The 27,639-nt window shown below is 39.6% G+C and overlaps 3 protein-coding genes across 4 annotated transcripts; 2 read left to right on the top strand and 1 right to left on the bottom strand.

Moving 5' to 3' along the window:
* Positions 1 to 988: 988 nt before the first annotated feature.
* LOC138407259 (homeodomain-interacting protein kinase 3-like) lies at positions 989 to 4,495 on the bottom strand. The gene is made up of 6 exons (XM_069522545.1): positions 2,779 to 4,495; positions 2,560 to 2,683; positions 2,228 to 2,317; positions 1,818 to 1,999; positions 1,489 to 1,704; positions 989 to 1,260 (listed from the first exon to the last, which is right to left on the bottom strand). Exons 1-6 carry the CDS (start codon positions 2,889 to 2,891, stop codon positions 1,134 to 1,136), a joined length of 852 nt encoding a protein of 283 aa, XP_069378646.1. The 5' UTR covers positions 2,892 to 4,495; the 3' UTR covers positions 989 to 1,133.
* A 1,920-nt stretch (positions 4,496 to 6,415) lies between these two features.
* scp2b (sterol carrier protein 2b) lies at positions 6,416 to 11,738 on the top strand. The gene is made up of 5 exons (XM_020080385.2): positions 6,416 to 6,573; positions 7,537 to 7,627; positions 9,077 to 9,206; positions 9,383 to 9,462; positions 11,061 to 11,738. Exons 1-5 carry the CDS (start codon positions 6,551 to 6,553, stop codon positions 11,154 to 11,156), a joined length of 420 nt encoding a protein of 139 aa, XP_019935944.1. The 5' UTR covers positions 6,416 to 6,550; the 3' UTR covers positions 11,157 to 11,738.
* Positions 11,739 to 15,809: 4,071 nt separating this feature from the next.
* podn (podocan) lies at positions 15,810 to 27,506 on the top strand. Of its 2 annotated transcripts, XM_020080752.2 has the most exons (12): positions 15,810 to 15,988; positions 16,736 to 16,813; positions 19,014 to 19,301; positions 19,424 to 19,517; positions 21,434 to 21,498; positions 22,742 to 22,851; positions 22,943 to 23,099; positions 23,273 to 23,388; positions 23,610 to 23,823; positions 24,022 to 24,465; positions 25,370 to 25,518; positions 27,000 to 27,506. In XM_020080752.2, the coding sequence occupies exons 3-12, from the start codon at positions 19,032 to 19,034 to the stop codon at positions 27,142 to 27,144; spliced, it is 1,764 nt and encodes a 587-aa protein (XP_019936311.1). In that variant the 5' UTR covers positions 15,810 to 15,988; positions 16,736 to 16,813; positions 19,014 to 19,031; the 3' UTR covers positions 27,145 to 27,506. The 2 variants fall into 2 exon arrangements, with proteins under 2 accessions (XP_019936311.1, XP_019936310.1); XM_020080751.2 differs by lacking the exon at positions 16,736 to 16,813 and having other exon boundaries at positions 15,811 to 15,988.
* Positions 27,507 to 27,639: the final 133 nt, after the last annotated feature.

Raw genomic sequence — 27,639 nt, forward strand, 5'->3', positions numbered from 1 at the left:
ACATGTTACAGATTACGGCCATGTAAATGTCCAGAATCATTCACACACATACTTGCAGACAAGTATGTAGAAGTTGGCAGGGGTGAGTCCAAATTTCTACTCTGCCGCCCAGTTGTGTTATAGAACCAGCAAACATGAGTGTTGTTATGCAGTAGCTATGATCGCTGAGATTGATTTCAGCCTATGGTTCCTCCCTCTGCCAGTGTCCTACTCTGCTGTGTACCATCATCCTGGTTGGGCAGACACTCCCCCTCCCAGATATTAGGGGAAATACAATTGAAATAGGAGGTGGACATGTTGGAGATGCTGTCGAAGCGGAAGAAGTGTGCGGACAGAGCCCCGAGCACCAACATTGGGGAAGAGGCAGGTGGTAGCCGCCTCAGAGGTCTGGTGGTCTGCAGGGGGCCTCATGCGGCCTCATGTGGTCCGATCTGAGGGGACTGCTTCCTCCTCTACAGGGAGTGGAAGAGGCTACTTTTATGAATGTGTGCGGCGCTTGCGAGCCCACCCTCATGGTTTTATTGAAATGTGTTGCACATATTTGGCCTGAAGGGAACCTGACAGCCGGGTTAGTTTTTGAGAAGAGACCTTAAACAGCCTGGTTCAGGATGTCAAATATCCCATTGGTATTGTATGGTGGCCGAGAGCTCAAGCAGCTAACTCTCATACATTTCCCACAGTAGCATGATTTCACCTTGGTGGAGATAAACAGAAACCAAACACGAAGGTAAATGTGTCCTCAGTCTGTAAAGAGCTTCAACAGGTCCTAAGTTTAATCATGACTCTTCAGAGAAATGTGTATTTTTTCATATCTTTTAATTTTTAATCAAACTGGCACATTACAACATATATACATTTTGGTATATACAGATACGAAATATATAAACAGATAAAATAAATATATACACATATCTGTACACACATATTTATATACACACAGATATATCTGGATGTATATTGTATATACAGATAAACACAAATGGAGTTTTTGCACTTCAGTGTTCTCACTCCAGTGTTTAATTTGTCACAAGTTGTTCAAACTGCTGTTTTCTTTCACCTGGCGACCTTCCTTCTCTTTTTCGCTGGGCAGGTTTCTTCTAGCTCAGGCACCTCCTCTTTGTCCCTCTTCCTCTTTAAGGAATGAACTTTTGTTGAGTTTGAGGGGCAGCTTCTGACTTGTTGCCTCTGACGAGACCCTCAAGTCTTTCTTCTCCTCTAGGACTGCCAGTCCTCCTTCTCTTGGCTTTGGAGCCACCTGGTCTGTGAGGTTGGATAAAAACATTGTTTAACTCTTGATCTTAAAGCAGTGGTTTGACATTTAAAAAAATGCACATTGTAAAATTCACTCAGCGGCAGCTCCATAGTTAATGAGAGTTTTATCATTCTTCCCAATGAACTCTGAGCAAAAAACAAGAATATGTACCAAAATGTTGAACTGTCTTCTACAATTTAAAATGATCAAGACAGGGAAATATTTCAAACACCCACCTGTTGCCACACTCTTCTGTCAATTTTCTTTTTTTTGCCCGAGCGATGGTGGAGGCAATCTTCTCATGCCTCATAACAGCGTGGCTCCCATCCTCGGCCGGGCTGCTGGAGGAGTCCTTGTTCTGGGACGTCTGCTGGATGGTCTGGTCTCCGCTTCCTCCATTCTCAGAGGTCTGATCCTTGCAGATGTTCATCAGGTCCTTACATGAGTTCACACTGGAAGACAAATTAAACTACGGAGTCAACACCTTAATCTCCTATTATCTCATATATGTTTTACCTGTATCTATCAGCACAGATGTACACAGACCATCTAAGCACACACTTACTAGGAGCTGTTATTGAATCGACCTTCAAAATGGCTCATTGTGATAAACGGATGCTGGAGAATTTGTCTGGGGGTAATTCTCTCCAACGGATTCATCATCAGCATCTCTTCCAGTAGATCCACAAAGCACTTCAGGTCACATGCTTCAGCTATGTAGTCCTCTCCCCAGAGCCGAGGAGTCGCCTTTAACAAGATGAGAGGAAAAAAAACATTGTTTGTTAACAATATGTTGTGCCGTTATAAATTCATCCTGGCTGTTGATCACAAACGAGAATTGAAACTATTGACTGAAATGAATAGTTTGCTCCAAATGCAGTGGATGGCACAGGGGAAAGAAACACAGACTGAAGGATAGACAGCATAATTAGTGAGCTATAAAAACAGCTAAGTGATGGTAAACTCATTTCTTACCATAAATCTGGATTCCATCCACTGTTTTGGCCAGAAGCAAGGGTTGAAGTCTCCTTCAGGCTTTCCAATTGTTAACCAAATTTTGTTCATCTGTGGAGAAAACAAGTTGTGAGATTTAATTAACGTTTGTAAACTCATTGTTGTTCAGGTGCACTTCTATAACTGAGACATTCGGATGATAAAATATAAATAATGAAAATATAAAATAGTAGAAATCTGTGAACTTCTATTGGAAACTCTCACTGTTCTAATCAAGTGTGTGGATTTAAAAATAAAAAAGAATCACAGCAGAAAGGTTTGAAGTGTTTTCAGGGCAGTGCGTGTGATCTGACCAAATCATTCTCATCCAAGGAGGGGAACAGGATTTGGCCTATAAAAAGCTCAGCAGCAATGCAGCCTAGAGACCATATGTCAATGGCCCCGTTGAAAGGCACTTTCTGCACAATCTCAGGTGATCTTAGAAGAAGAAGAGAAACAAAAACACATTCAAGTCAATACATTACAGCAAACACAGCTGTCCCAGGTATAGAGATGTGCTGTCAGTTACCTACCTGTAGTACAAGGTCTGGAGGACGCTACCTATCTGCTCCTCAGGACTGTTGCTAGCCAAGCCAAAGTCAATGACTTTAACTTTCAGCGGTTTGCTGACATGATCCACCATCATGATGTTTTGAGGTTTCAAGTCCGTGTGAACGATCCCGGTGTTTTGCAGGAAATCCAATGACGTAGCCAGCTACAGAGTTCTTCTTGTCAACAAAAACACAGTTTCATTGATGGCAACAAAAACAGAGAGTTTGGAGATTCAATTCAATTCAATTCAATATTATTTGTGTAGCGCCAAATCATAATATACATTATCTCAAGGCACTTTACATAGAGGGTCAAGACCTTAAAATTGTATTTATATAGAGAAACCCAACAGTTCCCACACAGATAGACCAACATACATAGCACTAGTGATCAAACACACGAAACAATGACACTGTGGGAGCAAGTTAGAAATTGTTTTCAGTTGTTCTACTTTCTGACTTTTTTTTCAAAAATTATCATGGCAGTCAATGGAGAAATGAAAACGAAAAACTTTTCTCGATAAATTGTCCCAGCCTAAACTACAGCACCGAGAGATGTCAGAGTGACATGTGTGCGTACGAAACAAACTCTATTTTCAACTGATGTAATGGGGCATGAGTCCCATTTGTCAATTTCGGCTGCGTTTTTGCAATTTTTCAGAGAACTATTGGCAGAATTCTTAGAAAAGTCATTACAGACCATTCAACGTAATTCCTCAAGGGTTCCGTATCATGGGTTTATAATAAAAAAACATCGCAATTTATTATTATTTGATTTATTTCCATTATGTTCCTATTGACACCAAAAATTCATGTCCCAGACAGAAGAGTCTTACTTCTCTGTAAGCATATTTATATTACATGTTAGACAATAACACATGTTCTTCTTGATTATGAAAGACTGGAGTTGTGCTTCATGAAGGAAAGTTTGTCGTTGCAGATGGAGAAAGAAAGGATCCAACTTCTGTTTAAGACCCAGCAGTAAAGTAGTACTCTACTTTTGGGCCCAATCCCAATTTACCCCTTGGCCCTTTGTTTTTGAGAGTTTTCTTGCCCCTTGAAACGCAGTCATAAGGGGTAGTGGTTGAAATCTTTCCCCTAAGAATTAGGACAGCCCTTTAACATGCAGTTACTTCATCAGTAGACAACGTTGTAAACGCGTATGAATCACACAGGTTGCTAGCAGTGGTCTGTATGCAGTCCAGCCAGGATTCATTGTTATTAGAGGAGTAGTTAAGTTCAGTAACAACACTTCTATATGCTGCTTAGATCATGTGCATTGTGTGTCCTCAAAGAGCGTAACATATTAATGGAGAAAATACTACATTTATTGGTCTCTCTCCTGGTTTGTTGGTGATTTGCAAGGCATTCTGGGAAATTTGCATACTCCTTGGTTTGAAATGAGGAAAAATCTCAGTTGGCGCTACCCCTCCATCCCAACAGGTATTGGGACAGCCTACCCCTACATGTGAAGGTGCAAAACGAAGGGCTAAGGGCCAAAGGGTGAAATTGGATTGGTAACATTCAAACCCATGAGGGTTGCACACTTCTGTGAGCATGACAGGAAAATAAAGAAAACAATCAATCCAACAGGAAACCAGGACAAATATGTATGAGGAAGATCCCTATGCAATGAAGGTGAGCTTGTTGATATGTTCATTGATAATGTTCAGACATTATCTAATAACACATTTAGTTCTCAAACACAGCACATGAAAACTCTCAATACCGTAGCAGTACAGCATTGCACTGCAACACTGCTGCGCATTTACATTATTAAAACTTTAACATTATTGATGCACTGTGCAGAGAAGTATTATGTCCAGCAGGGGGCAGTGTTCTTCTGGTTTAATATGTGCTATTCTGGCCTGTATAATAATTGAGGCTGGTAGTTCACTTCCACTAGATTAATGACATTTTTGGATGTTTGTCCCCACAGATGCTGTCTACATTATATGTAATGTCACTTGCTGACCTGCCCTCTTTGCATTGCCGCTAGTATACAACAACAGCCTGCACGTTTTAATTGTTTCTTATGCAGCTGTCAGACTGAATGGCAGCCAGCAGTTATTCCCATCAAGGCACCCATCAGAGTTTTCCATTATTATATGGATTGGCTTGTGATAGACATCTGACACAAATGGATAGCTCTTCCCACAGCATAATTTCATTTCTCAGTGTCGATCATGTTAAAATTCAAGGTAGAGTAGTCAAGGTTTCACATTCCTGATGGATATCTTGTCATCTTTAACAGACTTTACATGTGTTTGGGATAGAAAATGTGCAGAAACAGAAATGAACCATGATTGAACAACCATGACAATCATCTGATCACAATGACAAAAGTCACTAGATGAAGATTCTCCTCCAGTGCTTGAAATGTGACCCTTTTTCTATCATTCATAGTGATATAGACAGTTGGACTTATATAGTTGTGGTCATTTTCAGGTGCATGTTTTTGTATCAGTTATGTGACTGTAATGGGAGATTTTTATGTGTAGCAATGTTTCAGCAAAATGTAAACAACAAAACCAGGTAATTCAGTTTTAGTGCAGGTTTGATTCGAAAAGTCTGCAATCAAATCCTTGTGGCATAACTTTGGTAGATTACACACGTATGCATTTAAAGCATTCAGTAAATGAATGTGCTAAAGTATCCCAAACCACCTTTATATAAGAACCTCTACTTAAAGGTCCAGTGTGTAAGATTTAGGTGAAAGGGCTCTATTGGCAGGAATTTAATGTAGAATAACCCTTATGATGTATCGTTTCATCAAAATTGTATGAGTCGTAGTTTTCTTTACCCCAGAAAAGTCTGTTTATATTCAATTATATTATATTTACATAGAGGGGACCCTCTCTACGGAGGCCTCCATGTTTTTTACATTAGTCCAGACTGGACAAACTAAAAACCTTTTGAGTTTTATGACAACTGAAGTGTACCACAGGTTCTTTTTCATGTTTGGAAGGAGAGGGTGAGGTGAGGGGTGTTCAGCTGCAACATGCAATTTCAACACTAGATATCACTAAATTCTACACACACAAATACGTCAAACTCACAGCTGAGAGATATCTTAGTCCATGTTGACGAAATAGGATGTTATTTATTATTTTTAATTTTTGAGAAATGTAATTATTATCCTTGGAAAATTATGTTTGCATAAGAACAGATTCCTAAAAACTCAGATGATCTTCCACATAATACTGGGAGGCTGCCTAGAGTCTGTTTTTTATTCCTTTATACTTTATCATCTTTATCAAATATTCCCTTCTATGCTGCGTATGTCATGTGACATGATGCTTGTCTGATGTCAGAAGTGCTGTGAACGGTAAAAATGCCTTATTTTGTTTGTAACGTATCTTTGGGCACTTCAATACAGTTGTTTAAAAAGATTTCTTGGATCTTGTAAGACAGGTGAATGCTCTGTCTGAAAAAGTATCTGTTCACATTAGCTGTTGCAGTATTTTTGTCTTGGGGATATCTGTCATCACCTCATCATGTCTAAAGATCCGGGGAAATTGGGGGGAGTTTTTTTTATATCATTATTATTATTAAGGAATTTAGATTGTGATTCTATTTTCCGATCCACACTCCGAGGCAGGGGGTGGCGGTAATGCTCGATGCAAACCGCCGTAAAACAAGAAGAAGAAGAACAAACCGGAAGAAGCAAGGAAGTGAAGTTCGCATAGAAAGCACAAGCTGACCTGAGCCAGTGTGTCAGTCTGACTGTTTGTTCACCTGACGTAACAAGAAAATGCCTGAAAGACAAACGTTACGGTAAGAATAGTAAGCACGGTGTCACTGAGACACTGAGTTCATGTTTTTATACAGTTCATCCTCGTGGTCCCGGCTTAAACACTAACGTAACGCTACAGCTAGCTTGCTGGTAAGATACATGCCAAACATTCAATGATAGCTGGCTGATGCTGCTACAAGCTAGCCTGCTGCTATAACCTGCTATTGTCAGCAAGGTTGTTTCCTAATGAATTAGCACACCCTACTAGCATTGTCAGGTTCATGAAGATGGTGACATCCTGCACCCAGGATTTGAGAAGCATCGACTGTGGAGCAGTAAAGGTGTCAAGTAGGTGTCAGTAAATGTGGAAGAGTGTTTTCACGATGATCCCTGTAAAAAAAAAAAGCGACACTGCATTACTGCATGTTTTGATCTGGAACTGGCGAGCACACAATGAGCTCCAGTGGTGAGACACATGCAGTCAATGTCTTTGTTTCTTACAAATACATATATCACATTGAATTTTACAGATTGGTTCATTTCTAGTAACCAGGCATGTTACTCTGCAGTGTTTCCATCACCTTCTGTTGTTAAAGGTCCAGTGTGTAAGATTTAGGTGAAAGGGAACTATTGTCAGATATTTAATGTGGAATAATTCTCATGAAGTTTTCACTAGCTCATTTCATCTAAATTGTATGAATTGTAGTTTTCTTTACCCCAGAAAAGACCCTTTATATTTAAATACTTTATGTTTACATGGAGGGGACCCTCTCTACTGAGGCCACCATGTTTTTTACATTAGTCCAGACTGGACAAACTAAACACCTTTTGAGTTTTTATGACAACTGAAGCTACCACAGGTTCTTTTTCATGTTTGGAAGGAGAGGGTGAGGTGAGGGGTGTTCAGCTGCAACATGCAATTTCAACACTAGATATCACAATAGTCTACACACTGTAGCTGAAATAACCTCACTTTTCATTTCTTTCACCTTCACCATGTCAAGGATTGAAGCCATTAACACCAGTGCCAGTGATGGGCTGGAGGGGTTCAAGGCCCATGCTGTTTTCCAGGAAATCAACAAGAAGCTTCAGGAGGTGATTGAATGCCTTTTACAATCGAAGACAAAATGTTCATAGGCCAGTGTATGTTGTCCTCACTTGTGTGTAAGATTTGACACTTTTGAACGCTCACTAAATTTTGTCAGTTCAACTTGTGACACACACATCAATTCTCTTCAGGACTATCTATCTATTCCGTCATATATAATAGGTCTAGGTCTGTGCTGTGTGGTGGCACAGTAGTCTCAGTTCCATACCATGAAAATAATTTTAGACTTACAGTATGTTGACACAATCAGATTCACTCTCCTCCAAAAAATTGTGTTAGTTTTTTTTCATGCAAAAACCTTTTGTGACCCTGGTCATATCATCCACCTCAAGCGTGGCAGCAGTGCTGTCTATGTAATCACTGAGAAAATGACAACTTGGGAGATAACTGGTCCTTGGAGACATGGTTTGTTTTTAACTTGCAGGCAACTGATCAGACAAATTACTTTGAAAAATTTGAATGTAAAGTTTTACTTTTCTTCCACTTTTGTACTCATATTAATTAAATGCTGCAAGGGCATTGGAATTTTCTATTCCAATTCAAATCCTATTTTTTATGCAGATTTATGATGATGTTCCAAACCATCCAACTTATTATGTTTTCTGGCACTGGCGTAACAGAGTCAAACACATTGTTTAATTTCTCTACACTTAAAATTTGTGCTTAGGTTTTAATAAAAGAAAAATTCTACATACATCTGCACTTACATAGAACAAAGCAAAGCAGTGAGCCACTTCTAAAAAACAATGCCCCATAGCACCTCTAGTGGCCAAACATTCTGCTGTGCACATTTGAACATTTTGGCTTTCTGTATTTTAAATGTACATTTTTGCTCATTTTGTAAACTTGCAATCAGTCAATTCTAATCAGTTGATTTTAAGTATCTGAAACATATGACCCAATTGCAAATTTGCATCAGAAGTCGTCTCTCAACATTAATATTTCATGAATTTTAATTTATGGTCCCTATTTGACAAAGACATGTTAGTTTATGCAAAAAAGCAGGAGAAAGATGTGGCCAAAGATAATTTAACTGACTGACTGAATTTAACTCTGGTTACATCGTGCTGAAGTTTTCATAACCTAAAACATGGAAACTGCAAGGTCAAAGTTTTAACATATCCATCAGAAATGGCTGTGGACAAATTAAATATCCATGAAAATTAATTTATGTCCCTTACATTACTACTGCTGGGAGTTACCAATCACACAGGTACTATATCTCAGAACCACGGACCCTCTACCCAATGCAGTTATATATGGGTATTGACTGTGTGTTTAACACATGCATAGTGAGCAGTGTGACCTATTCTAAAAGCACCAATGTAAAAACAGCAGACCTGTACTAATGTGAATATAGGTAGTGAAAACTTAATTCCCATGTCATAGAGATACACTCCAGTTCACTGTAAAATAAATCGGTGTGTTTTATACAGGAAGGGGAGCAGTTTGTGAAAAAGATCGGGGGAGTGTTTGCTTTTCAAGTGAAGGATGGTCCGAATGGTCAGGAGGCAACTTGGTTTGTGGATGTGAAGAACGGCAAAGGCTGCGTTCATAATGACACAGGTAAGAGAACTCAAGAGTCTAGAAAAACCTCAGCATTGCTTGGTTTTGTCTCATATGACAGTGTCATGTAATCATATTAATATTTAACTGTTGGTGTAATTTCAAGACATGCACACACTTATCTATGTTTTTACATTAATGCTGTCTTTGCATTAAATCTTATTTCTGCTCTGCAGCTAAGAAAGCAGACTGCACCATTTCCATGTCGGATACAGATTTGTTGGCCTTAATGACAGGGAAGATGAACCCACAGAATGTGAGTATTGACAGAACTTTTACAAATATAAACCAAAGTAGTTGTTTCGTGTCTACAGTGAGAGAGTAAGACCCATTTTAGACTCGGTAGTAACATCTGTCTGAGAGATCTGATCACATGTGGAAAGCTCTAAGTACTGGAATTCTGTTCACATCTAGTCATAGACCTGCTGTTGTACTCCACAGTGTGTAGAGAACAGAAAAGAACAGTAAGGCAATAGATACAAATATGTATCAATTGAACAATAGCACTGAGAACACATCAATCCCCGACCCCCCCCCCCCTCCCATGATGTAGTGTTTTACTATTTTCAAGACATATGCTGACAGTAGCACCCGTGGCACACTGGACGTGGAATGGCCACAGAGAGGTTTGGTTTTCATTTCTGCACCCATGTTAACAGAGAAGACCTGGCACACTGGCTGCTGCGCTGCACGGCTGCTCATCTAGAGGATAGAGGTCTCTCTCACAAGAATCGAATAAACAGTGAAAATGATCTTTCACCACATTTTTATTGCTCTGTCGAACATTTCTGAAGACATATCTTTACAGCCTGTCCAATATGTCACAATCGTAAATGTTTGCAACACTTCCTGTACCACTTTTTAAAAATAAAAGCACTCCTGCTTTTCTTTTGACTGAAATATATTAATTTGTTTAAAAAAGTATTTTTTCTTTTATATTTGGAGCAGAAGATGCTCAGCTTCATACTTTACAGTACCAGTATTTATTTGAGGACATAAGAGTAGCCCCCAAGGGCTCTAGTTATATTTAAGTTCACATAAAGAACTTCAGCTGAATCTCTCTCTCTCTCTCACAATTTTTTTTTTTACTGTATAGTGACATCATAGTTAAAATTCTGTTATTTGTGGCCAATTCAAGGCAAACCCTATATAAAAACGTAGTGGAGTTGGCAGTAGATGCTTCTCTGCTGAACTGCGTCTGGTGTGACAGACAAACACCAACAACATGCAGCTGAACCGCCTCGCTGCCGTTCCACCGCCCAGTGTGCCCCGCCCTAAAAAAAAATGGAATAATACAAGACATCTACCTCAATGTGAAACTTAAAGTTCAGTTTAATGATTTCAACTGAGGTCTGATTGGACTTCAAATGATTTCTATTTAGTTTTGACATTATTATTACATATTGATAATTTTTCATAAAATCTCTTCATCATCTTAAAAGTCTTAGCGACATCCCCCTTCATGCTTTGTGAAGAAATGTTTTCATACCCTGAATAGTAACGGGGTGAGGAGCATTGAACCATGACTCAGGTCATTTGTAGTGGAAGAGTGATGTGAGGATACATCCCCGGCATCAGTTCACACCAGTTCAGTGCTTACCTGTGGAGAACCTGTCACTTTTTATCATTCCACTCCCCAAACAATCTTACTCTACACACACTGGGCTTGTGTGCCATGCAGTTTTCTGACATTTCATAAGCTGTTGTTGCCATTGCCCCACTTTTCTCTGGCTTGAGTTAATCTCCCATGGCAACTCTTTAAACCAGCTGCATATTAGTTCTCTATTACACTGGCCGAACACTTCTTCAGATTCCAAACTCTGGATGATGTTTTTCACCTTCTCTCATTCACAGGCGTTTTTCCAGGGCAAGCTGAAGATCAGGGGAAACATGGGACTTGCCATGAAGCTTCAAAACCTGCAGCTGCAGCCAGGCAAAGCCAAACTGTAGATGAGACCTCGGAGTGAGCTGTAACTGCGAACACTGAATAGAGTACATCACAAAGAATCGGTTTCAGAATAAATGTAACAGGGTTGGGAACCTTCTCATCAATGGAATGAACCACTTTTCCTACTAGTGGCCTCACTGACAACCAGGGGACTAGTCCTCAGCCCAACCAATCTAACTGGCCAATAATATAAATGGATAATTCTCTAATCAAGTCCCTTTCTGCAGGCTGTCCCATGATAATAATGTAACAACACTAGTGTGGAGAGGTGCTCCTACTTTCTGATTTTAGTGCAGTTTGTGTCCAATCTTCAATAAAATGTCCAATATCTGTCACTAATCGATTCCTCGTGGGAATGTTTTGAGAAGAATCTTGTGATGATTTTCCACATTAATGGACACAATAGTCAAAGTGCCTCCTTGTCTGAGATTTTCAGTTTTTAGCCAATAATGCAGAAATGGTTTTTACTGTCGCTGCCCAACATTTTAATGGAGGGGGTTGTAAATTTCTGCTGTGCTATGTCACTATTGTATGAATCTCTGAAATATTTCTACTAAATAAACTTATCTGTGCTGCAAGGTCCAGTGGGCAGTCTGTCAGCTTTTCTTAAACAGGAATGTAGCACTCGGCCTTAAACGAAATAATGTTTCTAATAATTTTGTGGACATAGACTAAAAGAGCAACAGTTTGTCTGGTTTTAACAACATGATGAAATTGTAGTGTTAACTTTATGGATGTTAAAATGGAAACATTGGCCAGATGTCCTAACACAAGCTTCAGTGTTTATTCAGTGCAAATGATCACACTCCTCCTGGCTCCACACACACACACACACACACACACACACACACACACAACTCCTCCGCCCACATAATTTTGGGGGCCTGTTTGAGGTTGTATTGGTGTCACTTACCACAATAATGGTCCTGTGTTCGGACGGGACAGAACTTGAATGTTGCCGTCAGGCTGTGCCTATGTGTGCTCCCCTTTTTTGGAAGACCTTGCGCTTTTCCAACACGGCAGCGACCTGGTTCCAGACTGCCACGCTGTAGTTTTTCCTTTGTAAATTGAGGAGTCTGGCAAAGACACAAATCTGTTAACTAGCTCTGACCCAGATTCCGCCGCAGCTTTGGCTTGGCTACTTTTCTGGGCCTGACTCAGTAGTCACACACAGGTTATTTCATCAGTCACCAATGGCTGCTTTTTTAGTATGAGATTTCATAAGTGTACATCTCCATGTTGTATTTTGCAATGGAACATTAACTTTTCATGAGAGGTGTTGGGTACCATGAGAACATGTCATAAATGCTTTAATTTTCATGTGAATAGCATAATTGATTCACACAAATGTTTTAAGGTCATAGATGTCTGTCAACAGCTGCATCGATTTCTAGGTGTTTGCTTAAAACCATAAAAATGGATGACTGGGCTGCTCCCAAAAAGTGAAGCCAAAACATCTCAATCACCCTCTAGTGGCTGGCTGCAGTATAGGTCATAAACCCTGTCTCCGTGTTAGAAGATGGGATTCAAAAGTCAAAGAACACATCAAATATTTTTGTTCTCATAGATGGTGACTGTAATTAAGAGAGTTCTTATCACTACTGTATGTTCTAATGTGCATTTTTCTGATGAATTTAGTTGTTTGATGCCATAATAGCAGGGTGAGACGTCATGATTGACAGCTGAGGCTGACTCACGATTGTTGGAGTGCATGTATCAGTGGGACCTTGATACTGCGCCTCCTTCTCCCTGTTACCACTGCGCACACCACAGCTCCAAATGTGAAAAAAAAAAAGTATCCTGGATATTTGGGCTTTTTTCTGGATAGTGGGAGGAAGAGACATGTCTGTCTTTATTTCCATTTTGATTACTCGTGTTGAATTATTGGTGATGACTAAGAGAAGAGCAAGCCAAAAGATCAGGTGGTCACAGACTAAGAAACACACAGTGTGGGACTTGAATCCTTGCTTTGTGTTCTGCATTAAACAAAAGAGTTGCCCTTTAAAGAGCTGCACTCAGTGGAAAATAGTTTATTCAAGCAAAAGATGGAAAGGATTAGTATATAAGAATGGAGACTGGACTGCATCTGTGTGCAAGAGAGCAGGCAATATCCCTGTTGTAACTGATTGAAGGTGCGAAACAAAGAGTCTCTTTGACTGTGTCTATCCTTAAGCACAGCGGGGGCAACTGTGTAGGTAGGACTTCAAAAATAGAGATTAGAGGTCCCATGGCTCCACGCTGATCTGGATAATAGCCAACACTGTCCCTGCTGTTCTGTGTCCTGAAGAATAACACAAACCTGTAACCTGTGAAATCAGTCTGTTGGAACAGCCATTTCTCAGAGAAAGTTGTCCGAACATGTTCCACTGGAACAGTGGAAACTTACAAATTAAATAGAGCTGTGACCAGCGGCCCCTCTCGGGGAAAACCCCCAAATATTACGATGAGTAGTGAAGAGAGCAAGGATCAGTGTGTGTAGTTTACTGCGGCTCCTGCAGTGGGAGAATTTTATTCCCAAAAAACTTCTGGAAGATTCACAGCAATTGTAATTGAGTTAACTGAGTCCAGCTGAACTTGATGAAAACATTTTCAGTTTTGAATTTGACTTTAAAAAAACACCAGACAGATAAATCTAGAAACTGATGCTGAGTTGGATAATAATCTTGTTATAGTTGGCTGTGTGATTGAAGGCAACTTTGACACAAATCTCTAATAGAGGAACAGAGGTTTCTACGATGTCAATGTAAAACAGGTTTTCGGTTTTTATAACAACTTAGTTTTCAACTACAGAAATCCATTTTCTTTTTGAAATGCCCTCAAATTTAAATGTCTGAAGACTCAACTTTTGAAGACCAGGTACTTTCTTGCAAATTATTTTTAAAGTTCCAGGAATCAGGGGAAAATAACTCCTTAAAGTCTTGCCATTATTCCACTCAACATCAACCCACAACTGGCTGTCAAATTTAACAGAAAATGCATGCTGGTTCTTACGGATTGCCCTTTTACTAAGATCTGTCCTACAAAGGAAATCCAGTTATAAATTGTCCTTAGAGTTATTAAGTTCTTAAAAACACTACATATGACTGATTACAATAAACATGTCTACATAACAACACAACCCCATTTGAAGGCAGCATTAGCACTAGTGCAGTGCATTGCCTGCTGTGAGCCTGTCTGTTTGGAATGGGCCGTTAGTTTGGCCTGATCCAGATCCTACTTCAGAATCATTCCTCACTCAATCATAACTACAATACAGACTGAGTGTGACTTCTCTCTTGTTTTAATTGTTTATTATGTGCTGCATACTGTGAGCAGAGATTTTTGTAAACAGTCCATGGTGAAGAGTGAAAAAAGAAAAAATTGTGTTTATCTGACCTGGTTTATAAAATGTTGATAAGGAGCTTTATAGAAGCTGTTAGGTGACTTTTGTTATATTTTGACAAAGCCAGGCTCTCAATTTCCATGTTTCCAGTCTTGATGTTAAGCTAAGCTAAATGTTGCTTCATATTTACTATACAGACAAGTGGTTTTAATCATCTCTTAACTCTTAAAAAGCAGATTCTACAAAATGTCAAAAGATTTGCCTTCTGGTGACAATAGTTTGTGTATGGTTAAACTAGACATTACAAATTCAATAAATGGTAAATGGTCTGTGTGTTGCTTTTCTGACTTGATCTCCACTGCTTTACAGTTTATTGACCATTCACACAAATTCTCACAGTGCATCTATGGGCAGCACGTTTTCTTCTATCAGGGTTCAGTATCTTGCCCAAGGACAACTGGCTGGAATCAAACTGCCAACCTTCTGGTTAGAGGACGACCGCTCTATCCCCTCAGCCACAGCCACCTGTAAGATTACCTATGTAGTTACATCAAGGTTGTGTAGGGTAGTGGGTACTTCCTCTGTGTTTTAGACCATTTCATTTGAATGTCTTCCGCTGAAAAAACGAAATGCTTTGGAATAGTAAAAATGAGATATAAAGTTTTGATTACTGCTCACACAGGCTGAAAATGATTCTTAATCTGACGATGAAGGTAAGGCCGTATATTTTGATTATTACTCGTGGTAATAAAACTCTTGAAACTCTTCCACATATAAAGTTCAGTGAACTGTGCTATTGCATCATAATGTTAACAGATGTTTACACACTGGCTTACGGGAGGTGGGCTTGTTGAAAAAGGGTCTTATCCAGATACACTGCCAACCTTTTTTGACAGGCTACTCTTCCACTTTTTAAATATTAGCGATGACTCATCTGTGTCCCAATTGAAAGTCATCTCATAACATGTTTCTGTTCTCAACCAGAGGAAAAAACTGTTTATACATACCTTATACAACATCTTTTATCAATAATCTGCAACACAGATGTTCAGAGTCAGTACACCCCAGAGAGCGAGTCTATGTTTTAGCTGTTACACTTTCACATCCAAGATGTGGCCACCCTGTCTGTTCGAGTTGATCTTTAAGTTCATGAACCCTAACCCCTGACCCAAGAGGAAACTCCAACAACCTAAAAATCACAGCTCAAAACTTCTAACAAGGCCTGCGAATGAGGGGAAATCAATCAATTCTTGGGGAAAAATATGAGAAAAAAGGAAAGAATTTTCATTTTTGGCTTCCAGTCAGGTCAGAGCTGTCTTTCGTACTCACTCCCTTTCCTTTCACTCTCGCCTGTTCCCTTTCCTGTGTTTCTCTTGACTTTCTCTCTCCTACTCCCACTTCTCTCAAACATCTGGAGGGTATCTGCTGTGGCTGTGTGACTCCTTGCTTGCTGTGGGACAGCCTGTGTTTGGACTGGACCTCAGACTGCATTTCAGCTAACGTGCGGAAGGGGTAAAGTACAACAGTATAGACCAGAATGTTGCTTTTGCAGACTTTTCTGCTCACTGCTTATAGGTGGCTGTTATGGTATACAGAGCACAGACTGAGCTTTATGCATAAAGGTCATTCATCCACGCATGACAGTTCTGGCATGTATATTTCAGATGACTATTTAACAGTGCAGTAAATCTGCCTCAAAACCTCTGCTCGGCTGAGAAAAAGGAGAGCAACATGAAAATATGCTTTTTAACTTCAAGCCTTGAAATTATGTGGTAATATGAGAGGGTTGTTGACCTAGTGATGACTTTAAACTCCTCTCTGACCCCTGGATGCTGTATTCTATCTAGCCATAGACAAGATTGAACAGTAAGTGCAGGCAAGTGCACATTAGGCTTTTATGTTTCATTGTATGTGGGTGTTTGCGTGCTGCTGTTTAAATTTTCTGTCTGTGCATCCACTTGTCAGTGTGTTTACCACAGTCCCTTTGATACTTGTGGTGCAGCAATCAGAAGAGGCTCTTCTTATGGATGGCTTTTAGATGTTTGCCTTGAGAGCTGCCTTGGATGGAGGTGATGAGAGCTTTGTCAAGGCTTTACTACACTGCTGTCCTCGTGCTTGCCAGACAATATACAAAAGGCTGCATTCATATTATCGTATGAAATATCCCTGAAACTGATGGATATATGATTGTTGTATGATTGGAAAGCCAAGCAAGCAAGGTGTAAGGATTGATGCCTATATGTTCTTTTTTCAAATCAGCTCTTCCAGTTGGTGAGGACTGAAGCTTCAAACTCAGCAGAGAGAAGGAGCAGAGGGCTTTCTTTTGTTGTTGGCCCGGTGTGTAAATAATGCAAACCCTCCATCAATTAATATACATTTTAGATGTAATATATATATATAGCATTTTTTTGTCTCTCGTATGGATAAAATAAATAAACTGGGCCCTACACTTCCCATAATGCCATTCAAAATTGTCATAGAAAACAAGTGTTTTGAACAAAATTGATAAATCAAGGAAACAAATTTAAATGGATTAAAAAACTGTGACTGCAAAAACATTTCTGAGGAGATTTCTGGTTGCATTCAATAAGTTTAAGTGTGCTAAATATTCCATTCTTTACCCTCATTCCAAAAAACACCACCAATTCTGAGCTGTCAACATGGCTACTATTCCACTGCTACTCCTGTTTACATGGAGCCATACGTACTGCAGCCATATTTAAAACATCCCCATGATGCCTTATGGTTACACTCCTTCTAAAAATAGGTGTATCTCCTTCTTTCCACAAATGTGGGCTTTTCATGGGCTTTGTTCTCTACCCGAACCTCGCAAACTGTGTAATTGGTTTGTGTACAACTCAGAGCTGACTGCAAACTGGCAAAAGGCAGTGTGTCGCAAACTGCCATCAAAACCCTTTTAGGTTACATATTCTGAATGTGCAAGTGAAAAAGCCAAATTTTGACTTTGTATAAATGATCTGCATCAATTTCCAATTATTGTCATATTCAGAATAATCTGACATTAGCATGTAAACATACTGACTCATGGGAAGGTGTTTTGAGTCTTTGATCAGCAGAATTCAAGACCAAAAGTCCACGCTGAGCAGTACTCAGTGTGCCTCATGAATTCATTTTGACATTTAAAATTCCGAAAGAAACCAAATGCATCTTATTGTCTAATACTTGGCTGGACAGGCTGCCTGATCTGAGCCAGTTTCTTAGGATGAACCAACTGTTGTGTTGAAATGGTCTCTGTTTTTTTAAAGTTTAAAGCGAGTGAGTGAGTGAGGCAGATGTTTTCATATCAACTGCGATTAGAAAACTGCCTTTGACAATACATACCTTCATAAAATCATACATTGTAAAATTGTTTAACTCATTGAAATTTGTAAAGCTAGTGCAGTGTGCATTCTAAACCTGCCTGTTTGGAATGGGTTGTTCTCTGTCCTGTGTTGAAGCTCTGGAGCTACTTCAGAATTATTCCTTGTCATTATTGAGTCCACCTCAGACAGTTCTACAATATTCTGTCACATTGTATTAGTCCCTTTGTGCAGTGCTTTTTGTGTACTATAATGTAGTCAATGTTTTTTATAAAATCGAACTAAATTAGCTTTAATACAGTTCATGTAGGGGATAAATGCATTACATTTGAGTGATTTACTGCTGTTATTTTTCCATACATTGCGTGTCGATATTCAAGAGGTCTGTTAAGCAACTGGCACTGACAATACTCTGGAATGTCTGTGTCGAAAACATCAAATTGTTAAAATGACCAGGGGACATTTCAACTCAGACTGAGGGGACACTGCACCACCGACTGCTACAGAGCGCTAGTCGTCTGTTTATTCAATTATTATATTATTATTAATACTGAACCGTCGATTGCATGTCCAAATCGCGTCAACTTGGACACTGCACTTTTCTGAGCCATTGAGGACACACATGGATGGTGTGAAGTTGATTAGGTGAACAGTTCACGAGATGTGATCCACATTCAGACAGATGATTGTAGAATTAGTATGTAGCTGATCTAGCAAACCTCACATTCCCACTATATTTCCCTCTAAAGTGGCTTTATCAAAATAACAATGGATAACAGGAACACTTGTTTATGAAAGATATCACCTACAGTGATGAACCCACAGAGAGTAATCACTAACTCTGCAGTTCCCCTCAGTTCTTCAGAGGGTTCTGGCATCTGTCAGCTCATTGTTTTGAGTTTAAGGTACAGGTTTACATTGCTTGCCTTTTTCAGCCACATCCCTTTTTGATTAAATGAACTTGTTCACTATGCAAGCTTGTAATATGTCTGTGTTTCTCTGCATTTTGTGGATAGTTAATGTCAGAATGAGTTGGTTATGAGCGACTGACAGGCAGTGGGCTTCCTCACACTTTATAACAATAATAGTAATATTTAATAAAAGTTATGACTGAGGATACTACCGTTGCTTTAGTATCAGAAAAGTAGCAAATTGCAAGTTTCATCCATAACCTGATGATTTTAACTCTACAGCATGCACATGTGCTCGTTCAACAGGACAGCTCAGCAGTGGACATGGCCTTTCCCAAGCATTCCTTCCTGCGGGCACTGAGTGTGCTGCTCTTGGCCTGGGTTTTGGTGCGATGCCAGGCCCCTCTTAAACCAGTGGAAGAGGAAGAATCGATAATGGAGACTAACATTGCAAAAGTGGCGACAAAATCTGAGCCGGTCCAGTGTCCGCCAGCCTGTAGCTGTACATCAGAGGGGGTCGTGGACTGCGCTGGAGTCGACCTCACAGAGTTTCCCTCCAATTTGTCAGATAAAATCTGCCATCTCTCACTGCAGGTCTTGCACACCCACATATGCAGTAGTAGACATTTGCATTTTGTTGTTCAGCTCAGAAATGACTGTGTTACCTGTGCCAAACTCCGTTTTCTTTCTGTCTGTGTTTTGTGTCCTGATTTCAGAATAACAAAATCGAGGAGATAACAGTGGAGCATGTTTCCCATCTGTATCAGCTTGAGACTCTCAACCTTCAGAACAACTGGCTCACTACAGATGGTAAACATTGTAACACAACATAAACTCCTAGCAGGAATCTGGCGTACAGCAAGGGAGCCGATTATAGACATGTTTTCTAATGTGTCTTATGACAAGATAAACATGGCTGTTGGATTCCCACTTGTCCTGCTCAGCTCTGAGTGTGTGCTGACTCGTGGAGGCTCAAAACGATGGATCAATTTCATGACATTTTTGCTTGATTATAACTTTTGCTGCCACTGAACTGTTGTGTGTGTCAGCACCATTCTGAAACATGCTGATTTAACCAACTGTGAATGAGTGGTTGGCCTTCTACAGCTGTATCCAAACATAATAACCTGACGCTCAGCTGTGGTCGTCGCCATTTGTGTTTCCCGGATAGTTCTCCAGTGCTCCAGAATTAGACCGGGGATAGGCCTGGTCGCGTGTCACTCAAATCGAGCCAGGCAATCAAAGGAGTGTCTCATAAATAATTCATAAGGCAGGCGAAAACAGCCTGTTCTGTCTGGAGCTCCAAAGTGAGGCAGCAGAGTAGCTTTTTTTACTACAAACCACTGATATCATTTTTAGGGTACCAATACCTCAAATTAAATCACAGATAAGTGTAAGATATGGGGCCTTTAAGTTGTATTTATAGAGAAAAATCTCAAACCTGAAAATGCAGATGTATACATCAGTTGTTCACATCAGTATCACTTGAAAAGGCAGAAAGTAAGGCTCTGAAATGTGGATGCATGCAAACAACATTGCAAGTTCACAGTCATCCTGACCCTTAATCCTAATGCCCCATGTTGCTCTATCAAAGTCAACACATTCCATTTACACAAACCACATAATACCCAAACAAGCATGATTCATGTCTGTGTATTTCAGGCGTGCAGTGGTGACTGCTGGTTTTTGTTTTTCTTGCTCAACTGACTGCAGCTTCCCAATTCATGTGAATTAAATAACAGGATATATTGTAGGTGAAGTAGTGTGGTGAGATTGTATACCTGATCACAGTTTGTATGTATACATTTGTTTGCCATGTTATAAATTCCCAGAAAAGATTTGCACATAATAAAAAGAAAAGACAACATATGTTCTTACATCTTTTAGTACACTTGCAATTTGGAATAAGTTATCGCCAAATAATTTTTAACAACTTCCTGAAATTCACTTAGTGACCCATTGGGTGTGCCTACAGTCAGTTAACTAACAAATCTTCCTTTTCCCAACTGGTTCAGACTGATCACTTTCCTATTCCAGTCCTATCTTCTGGACACCACAACTTGGTCAAACGCTCTAGTCAATGACCTACTTTTGCAAAAATAGAGATAGTTTGGTAATGTCATGAAGTTATGGGATTCATGGGAGTTGTTGTCCCTACCATTGCATTCCTTCAGTGTGTCAGACACCATCTGGTGGCTACAGGATATCTTGTAGGGCTCCGAGCCGAGTTGCCACTTACCATAGATTGATGACTAAAACCCTTCATCCAATTAAAACATATGGTTAAATATGATCAAGGTGTAAAAAGGTGAAGTATAAAAATGTTACTTAAAACTGGATGGTCCAGTTTGATAACAAGTGGATATACGCCACTGAAAGGGAATCAAATGTATACAGATTTCTCCCTGTTGCAAAATTACATTTCGGACAATCTGGGTTCATAATTCAACTTAATATCTGAGATAGGTCTAGTTGCTTTTCTATCTTATAATGTGGATATATGATTTGTTAAACCTTAATCTACCGATTAAATCTTAAATTATCTGAACAAAACTGTTCAGGAACATACAGAATCTGTTTTAAATGTCATGATTGTGCCATCGCCTAACTGAGAAAAAAGGTAACAAAGTACATTATAAACTAACTATGAATCAGTGACCTGAATAAATCTGAAATTTGAAACTTACTAAAACAAAATCCATTGCGGTATGTTTTTCTCTTTACAGGCCTTGAAGACGAAGGTTTCGAGATGCTCGAAGAGCTAGCTTATTTATACTTGGCGAATAACAAGGTGAGCCAAATTTTGTTCTACCAGCCTCCATTATGCAATAGCAAGTTCATCTTTAAAATGTTCATCTTACTGTTCTATTCTGTTATAGTACAGTGACATAGCGCCAGCTGGCAGAGAGGGGTGGCAGTCATACGCTCTGTGTGAGCTTATGCTTGTAATGACTCTCAGTATGTCTGTGCCAGCTGGTCAGAGCTAAAATGTTACTGACCCTTTTGGACACAGAGAAAAGAGAGAAAAGATGGCCAGATTTGTTTGTGCCTTTACAGGGATGACTATGCAAACAGGATACAGGAAGAATAGGGGATTTTAAAGTGCTCACTAAGCCTCAAAGACACCCATGCTGCTTTAATCCATAAACCATATTATAAAAAAGAGAGCTCTAAATGAACATCTAATCTCACCAGTGCTTCCCGGATTTCTATATTCACTGCTTTTTTCTTTTTTTTTTTACAGTGAAGTTGTAGTTGTGGTAAACTGTTCTGTTTCATGAAGGGGTACACAGCTTGCCTTTCTTCTTTAGAGATGATGTACCGAAGAAAATATTAGAAAAACCACAAGAATGTATTATTGTTGCCTTTCAAAACATCCCTGTTTGTAATCATCCACGGTCAAAAAGAACAAGAGTCTAGTAGCTCTGTAAGGCTTTCCATTTTGAGCTAAATGCTATCATAATCATATCAGCATGCTCATGTCAAATCTCTACATATAAACTGTTTACCATGAGCATTATCCTAGTCTATTGTTTGCAAGCTAACATTTTCTAATTAGCACTTCACACCATGTATAGCTGAGGCTGCTGGCATTAACATTAATTTTGTAGATATTGGGATACAATCATTTTGACCTAATGGTGGCACTGGATAAAAAAAATAAAGGGCTGCCCAAATTTATTATGGTTCATCTTGAGGGGACAAGATGAACATTTCACACAAACCACAAAAAAAGTCCACCTCATGATTGTTCAGTCATTTGGATTCATCCTCTTGTGACCACAAAATGTTTGCAATTGGTGGTCTGTCTGAATAAGTGACCAAGCGACTAACATTGCATCTCAGGAGCCCCACCACCAGCTAGGCCAAAATACTTGTTTGTTGTTGTTTTAACTAAAGCAAGATTGTGGCTATAGTTGAAAGAAAAAGTAACCAGCCAAGAGGATGAAAACTGCAGACTCCAGTTTCAAAGACTCTGTTTGTAAGAGATTTTGCAACATCATAACCGGATATCTGTTTTCTTTTGCTTGCAGCTTACTTCAGCACCAAAGGTCTTACCACCCTCTTTGGTTAGTGCTGATTTTGCTGCGAATCAGCTTACAAAGATCTACCCATATACGTTTGGCCATAAACCAAAACTGAGGTATGAATGTGTGTATCTATATAAAAGTATCTCTTCTTTCTGGCAGTGTGTCCAGTTACACATTGCATTATCCCTTGATTATGTCTCCCAGGTCTGTGTATCTCCATAACAACAAGCTGACTGATGCAGGGCTTCCTGATCACATGTTCAATGCTTCTGACAATCTGGAGATCCTGACAATGTCAAGCAACTTCCTGCGGGTTGTACCCAAAAACCTGCCGTCCAACCTTTATCGTCTTCATCTAAAGGTATAGCACCTGAACCACTGCATAATACCAGGAGAGTAGAGAATAATATAAGGTAATAGATGGTTTTCCAGCTTAAGTTTGCACTTAGATGTTGGGTGGATGACATACATCTATTTCTTTAATTCATGAATATGGCAATGATGCTAAAATATGCATTTTTCCCTTGGTTACAGAGTAATAAGTTGGAGAAAATCCCAGCTGGGGCTTTTGACAACTTGAAAAACCTAAGAGAATTGTATCTCCAGAACAATCTTCTCAGCAACGAGGGCATGGACAACGAGACTTTCAGGTGGAAAAATCCTCACTCACAGACCCTCAGTGGTTAATATGTTGTTGATATATTCAAGCATGTTGATGCTATTGCCCTGTGTAAAGTCTTGATGGCACCACAACACATTGATTACAAATTAATTTATGTATGAACTCTTGTGTTGCAGCAGCAGAGAGAAAGCAACACAGTTCAGGATCAGAGAACTGATTTGATGACTTCCTCTCCCTCTCTTCTGGTAGCCAGCTGAACAGCCTGGAGTGCCTGGATTTGTCAAATAACAATCTGAGCGTCGTCCCGAAGGGTCTGCCTCGCAATCTAGTGCTGTTACACCTGGAGAAGAATTCGATCCGCAGCATCCCCGGAGACGCTCTTATCTCTGTTCGAAACCTTGAATACTTGCTCCTCCACAACAACAAGATCCGCTCCCGTTCCATCCACCCAGCTGCCTTCCAGGTATGTTTCTTTTTCATTTCATATTCTCTCAGATCTTTTACAGAAACACACACTTGGGTAATAATATGAGGATTTTATCAAGCATTTTCAATTGTAAGACAGCCCCTGATGAAATGATATTCTCAACTACTTCACATTTGACATTTTGACTTTCTTCGTAAAATGGATAACTTTTTGATTTAACTGCTTTTTCACCAGGGTTTAAAGAAGCTGCATACTCTACACATGTATAACAATTTGCTGGAGCGAGTTCCCCGGGGCTTGCCTCGACGGGCCAAGACCCTAATGCTGCTCCACAACTCTATTTCTGAACTTGGCCGGAATGACCTGGCCCTGCTTTACACCCTGACGGAGCTCAATCTTAGCTACAACAAGCTGACCAACCAAAATGTTCACAGAGATGCCTTCAGGAAGCTGCGCGATTTGGAAAAACTGGACCTATCAGGGAACAACCTTCACTCCATGCCCCTGGGTCTTCCACGCAGCCTGCTGGTGCTCGAAATCAAGAACAATCAGCTCAACACTATTCCGGATGGTGCGTTGACGGGCATGGAGAAGCTACGAAAGATCATCCTGAGTAACAACCAGTTGAAACTGAACTCAGTCTACCAGGGAGCTTGGATGGAGCTCAGTGCGCTCACAGTGAGTGTCTAATGGGGGACTCAGATCAGATAATAGTGGTAGTTGTCCACTGCATAAACTGACAACTTGTAGCTTGAGGCTTCTCATAACATCAATATCTAAGACAGTTATGAGGCTCTTTTTACTAGGTCCCTGTGCTCCCACTGTATTTAAAAAACATTAATGTTAAACATTAAAAGAGCAAAAGTAAGACTGGCCATAGGATTTCTATGCAAGTGAAGCAGTTGTAGCACAGACAACAGTAGAGGCAGTTTGATAAAGGAAGGAAACATATGCTGGATGAATCAAGATCAAGGCTCTGCCCTGAAACCTGGTATTTGCATTTTAGCGTTGGGAGGTTTGTTGCTCTGTATGTAGGCTACTGGGCCTGTAATATACAAGGGTTATGTCTGTGACCTATTGTTATTTCTACTTTTGATTGAACGGAAAGGAATTTGGTAAAAGGACTTTGGGGACCTTGGGAATATGGGAAGAAATGTTCAAATAATGAAAGTGTCAGCAGTAGCCGTCAAGAAAAATATGTGCACTACCGAATATCTCAGCAGCAAGCCTGCAGCTATGATAAGCCCAAGAGGAAAACCTGTCTATCAGTCACCACCGGCATGGATTTGTTACACAACATGTTTGAGTGTTGTATTTGAGATTGAAATAGACAGAAATATCTATATCCCCTCCTCAGTAGCACCAAAATATAGCTTAAGTGGAAGCAAGAACCAGAACCTGTGACAGTTGCTATAATTTGTCTTGATTCGAAACAATGTGCAGTGCAAAATGGCTATTAATAACACATTGAGTATAAAACATATTTTTAAATATTGCCTTGTATTTAAAAATGATTTAACATACAGATCAGTGAATTTTTTTTATTATGCTTGATTATTTACTATGACTTTTGTAATTTTAGACATTAGATCTGTCTGCCAACCAGCTGTCACACATCCCCTCTGACCTTCCTGAGTCTCTGGAGTACCTTTACCTACAAAGTAATCGCATCTCTGCTGTTCCTGCTTCAGCATTCGAAGGCACTCCGAACATCAAAGGCATCTTCCTCCGGTAAGGGCCATGAAAACAATTTGTTAGTCTCAGTCGTATGTTACTTCTACTAGTCAGACACTCATTAATGATTCAAAATGATTGCACAAGACATGAAGTAGATGATAGACTTTAACACTCCTCATGGTCCTCAGGGGTTTATGGAAATATCCTGTGTGGCTCCTTAAATATGTTTCTTGTCCATTTGTATTGATCCCCACTCAGGCAACGATTATACAAGTGTAACCGTATCATAGTTGTGAGGAGATTGATGCTTTTATTTAAAGGGATAGGAAAATTAATGAAAAGTCACTTATTATCTACTCACCACTCACCACTATAATGATTTTGAATGTGGATGCAGAGGAGGATATCATAGGACATTTAGGCTTAAAACATGATGTAAATGATGCTGAATTATCAGTGCTTTGTAACAGTGGGGGTAGGGAAGTGTGCCTTCAGTCTGTGGACGAGTTGGTGTTTTGTTAAGGGCCTGTGCATTGGTCAAATTCTGTGCGATTCGGACAGCAAACTAATTATCACATTATAATTTGTTTACATCAAACTCAAGTGTAAAAACACCATTGTGGTTTTATAGGGCTTATGTGCTGTTGCTTTATATTAACTTTGGAGACATCAGATTGTTATCAGTCTTATGTAACTCTTGCCAAGAAAGTAAATAAGCACATTTTCATAAATGTCCAACCTGGTATTTACAATTGTGAAACATACTATGATACACATAGAGATTACAGCCATTCAAACGTTTGTTTATAAAGTCAACTTTTTACATTTCACATTATAGTCTAAACTGATGATATACTCTTTTACAAACAATTCCTGTGTTGGACTGAGCTTCATTTGTAGAGTGCTTATATCTAACTTGTGTGCATTCAGCAAATTTTCCACTTTGGTTTGTTCCACATAGTGCAGGCTTATGCCCGCAAGCAGTGCAACTGAAAGCAGCTGTCAGACTGCAGAGTAAAGAGGTTTCAGACAAACGCTTCCAAGGCTTTTGTTCTGTTAGGTTTTCAGTCTGACCTCAACCTAGCTGCTTTATTGCTTGTGTTCATGGACCAGTCATCCAGGCTGTTGTGCTCTTCCTGTTATATCAGGTGCTGCCACATTTCTTTGTTTTTTTTGCATCATTGAAGGAAGGGGGAAAAGGGATTTGTTTGTGTGTGTGTGTGTGTGTGTGTGTGTGTGTGTTTATTGCATGTTCATATGCATTGCATGTTTGTTACTTGATAAAGTTCATAGATAACATTTGCAAGCATTTTCTCTGATGGACAGAGTAGTTACTGTTGATATTAGGAGAAATTAAATGCTTTGATGCAAAGTGAGCACTTAGTGTTGTGTGCTCATCAGATAGATCCCACTGTACTGATCCCTGCGTGGAGAGATGCTCCTCCTGACAGATGACATTTGTAAATGTCAACTGCTTTTAACCCGTAAACCATCGCTTCCATCACATACATTTCCTCTCTTTGTCTCCTATAAAGGTTTAACCGCCTGTCTGTGGACTCTGTGGATGAGAGCTCTTTCGCGCACCTGTCCAATTTGCAAGTGCTGGACATTGGCACAGCAAACACTGACCTTCCCTTTAAAAGAAACGACATGGAGGATGATAAGGAGCAAGAAACATAAGAAACGTTCAATTAAACTGGACTTGATTGCGTGAAGGACAGAAATATTATCTAAATGGGAATGATCCTGTGAATGTAATTTTCCTGGTTCATTATTGTATTGTGCTGAGTGGCAGAGTCACATGTTTCTGGTGCAGGATACCAGATGAAGTTACTCTAGTTTCCATTGTATGGGCTGGTGAATATTGCATATCTTTATACCAAGCTTTCATATTTTATTGACTGTTGCCATACAACATCTATCTATCGTCTAAATTTTGTTATTCTGCTTTATTCTAAGAAAAGTGTATTCACAAAGGTCTGTGGGAATTTTCCTTTGTAAATGTCTCTGAATGAAAATGAAAAATTAATTTGCAACTTTAAGCAGCTGTTTATACTGTGTTCCTCTTTGTGAATGCTTTCATTTTGTTTCTGGCTGCCTTGTCTCCCTGGCTTATTCAAAGGATTTTACTAGAAATACTGTGAAACTCTTTGTGTTTTAACAACAAGAGTGGCC

The sequence above is a fragment of the Paralichthys olivaceus genome, chromosome 3 (assembly GCF_024713975.1).
Source record: "Paralichthys olivaceus isolate ysfri-2021 chromosome 3, ASM2471397v2, whole genome shotgun sequence".
Classification (NCBI taxonomy): Eukaryota; Metazoa; Chordata; class Actinopteri; order Pleuronectiformes; family Paralichthyidae; genus Paralichthys; species Paralichthys olivaceus.

Excerpts from the sequence above, each read along its gene's own strand:
- scp2b (XM_020080385.2), top strand. The coding sequence starts at position 6,551 with ATGCCTGAAAGACAAACGTTACG. Across the intron at positions 6,574-7,536 it reads CCTGAAAGACAAACGTTACG|GATTGAAGCCATTAACACCA; the intron begins GTAAGAATAGTA and ends CACCATGTCAAG. Across the intron at positions 9,463-11,060 it reads GGAAGATGAACCCACAGAAT|GCGTTTTTCCAGGGCAAGCT; the intron begins GTGAGTATTGAC and ends TCTCATTCACAG.
- podn (XM_020080752.2), top strand. The coding sequence starts at position 19,032 with ATGGCCTTTCCCAAGCATTCCTTCCTGCGGGCACTGAGTGTGCTGCTC. Across the intron at positions 19,518-21,433 it reads CAACTGGCTCACTACAGATG|GCCTTGAAGACGAAGGTTTC; the intron begins GTAAACATTGTA and ends TTCTCTTTACAG. Across the intron at positions 21,499-22,741 it reads TATACTTGGCGAATAACAAG|CTTACTTCAGCACCAAAGGT; the intron begins GTGAGCCAAATT and ends TTTTGCTTGCAG.
- LOC138407259 (XM_069522545.1), bottom strand. The coding sequence starts at position 2,891 with ATGATGGTGGATCATGTCAGCAAACCGCTGAAAGTTAAAGTCATTGAC. Across the intron at positions 2,684-2,778 it reads CTCCAGACCTTGTACTACAG|ATCACCTGAGATTGTGCAGA; the intron begins GTAGGTAACTGA and ends TCTTCTTCTAAG. Across the intron at positions 2,000-2,227 it reads GGATGGAATCCAGATTTATG|GCGACTCCTCGGCTCTGGGG; the intron begins GTAAGAAATGAG and ends ATCTTGTTAAAG.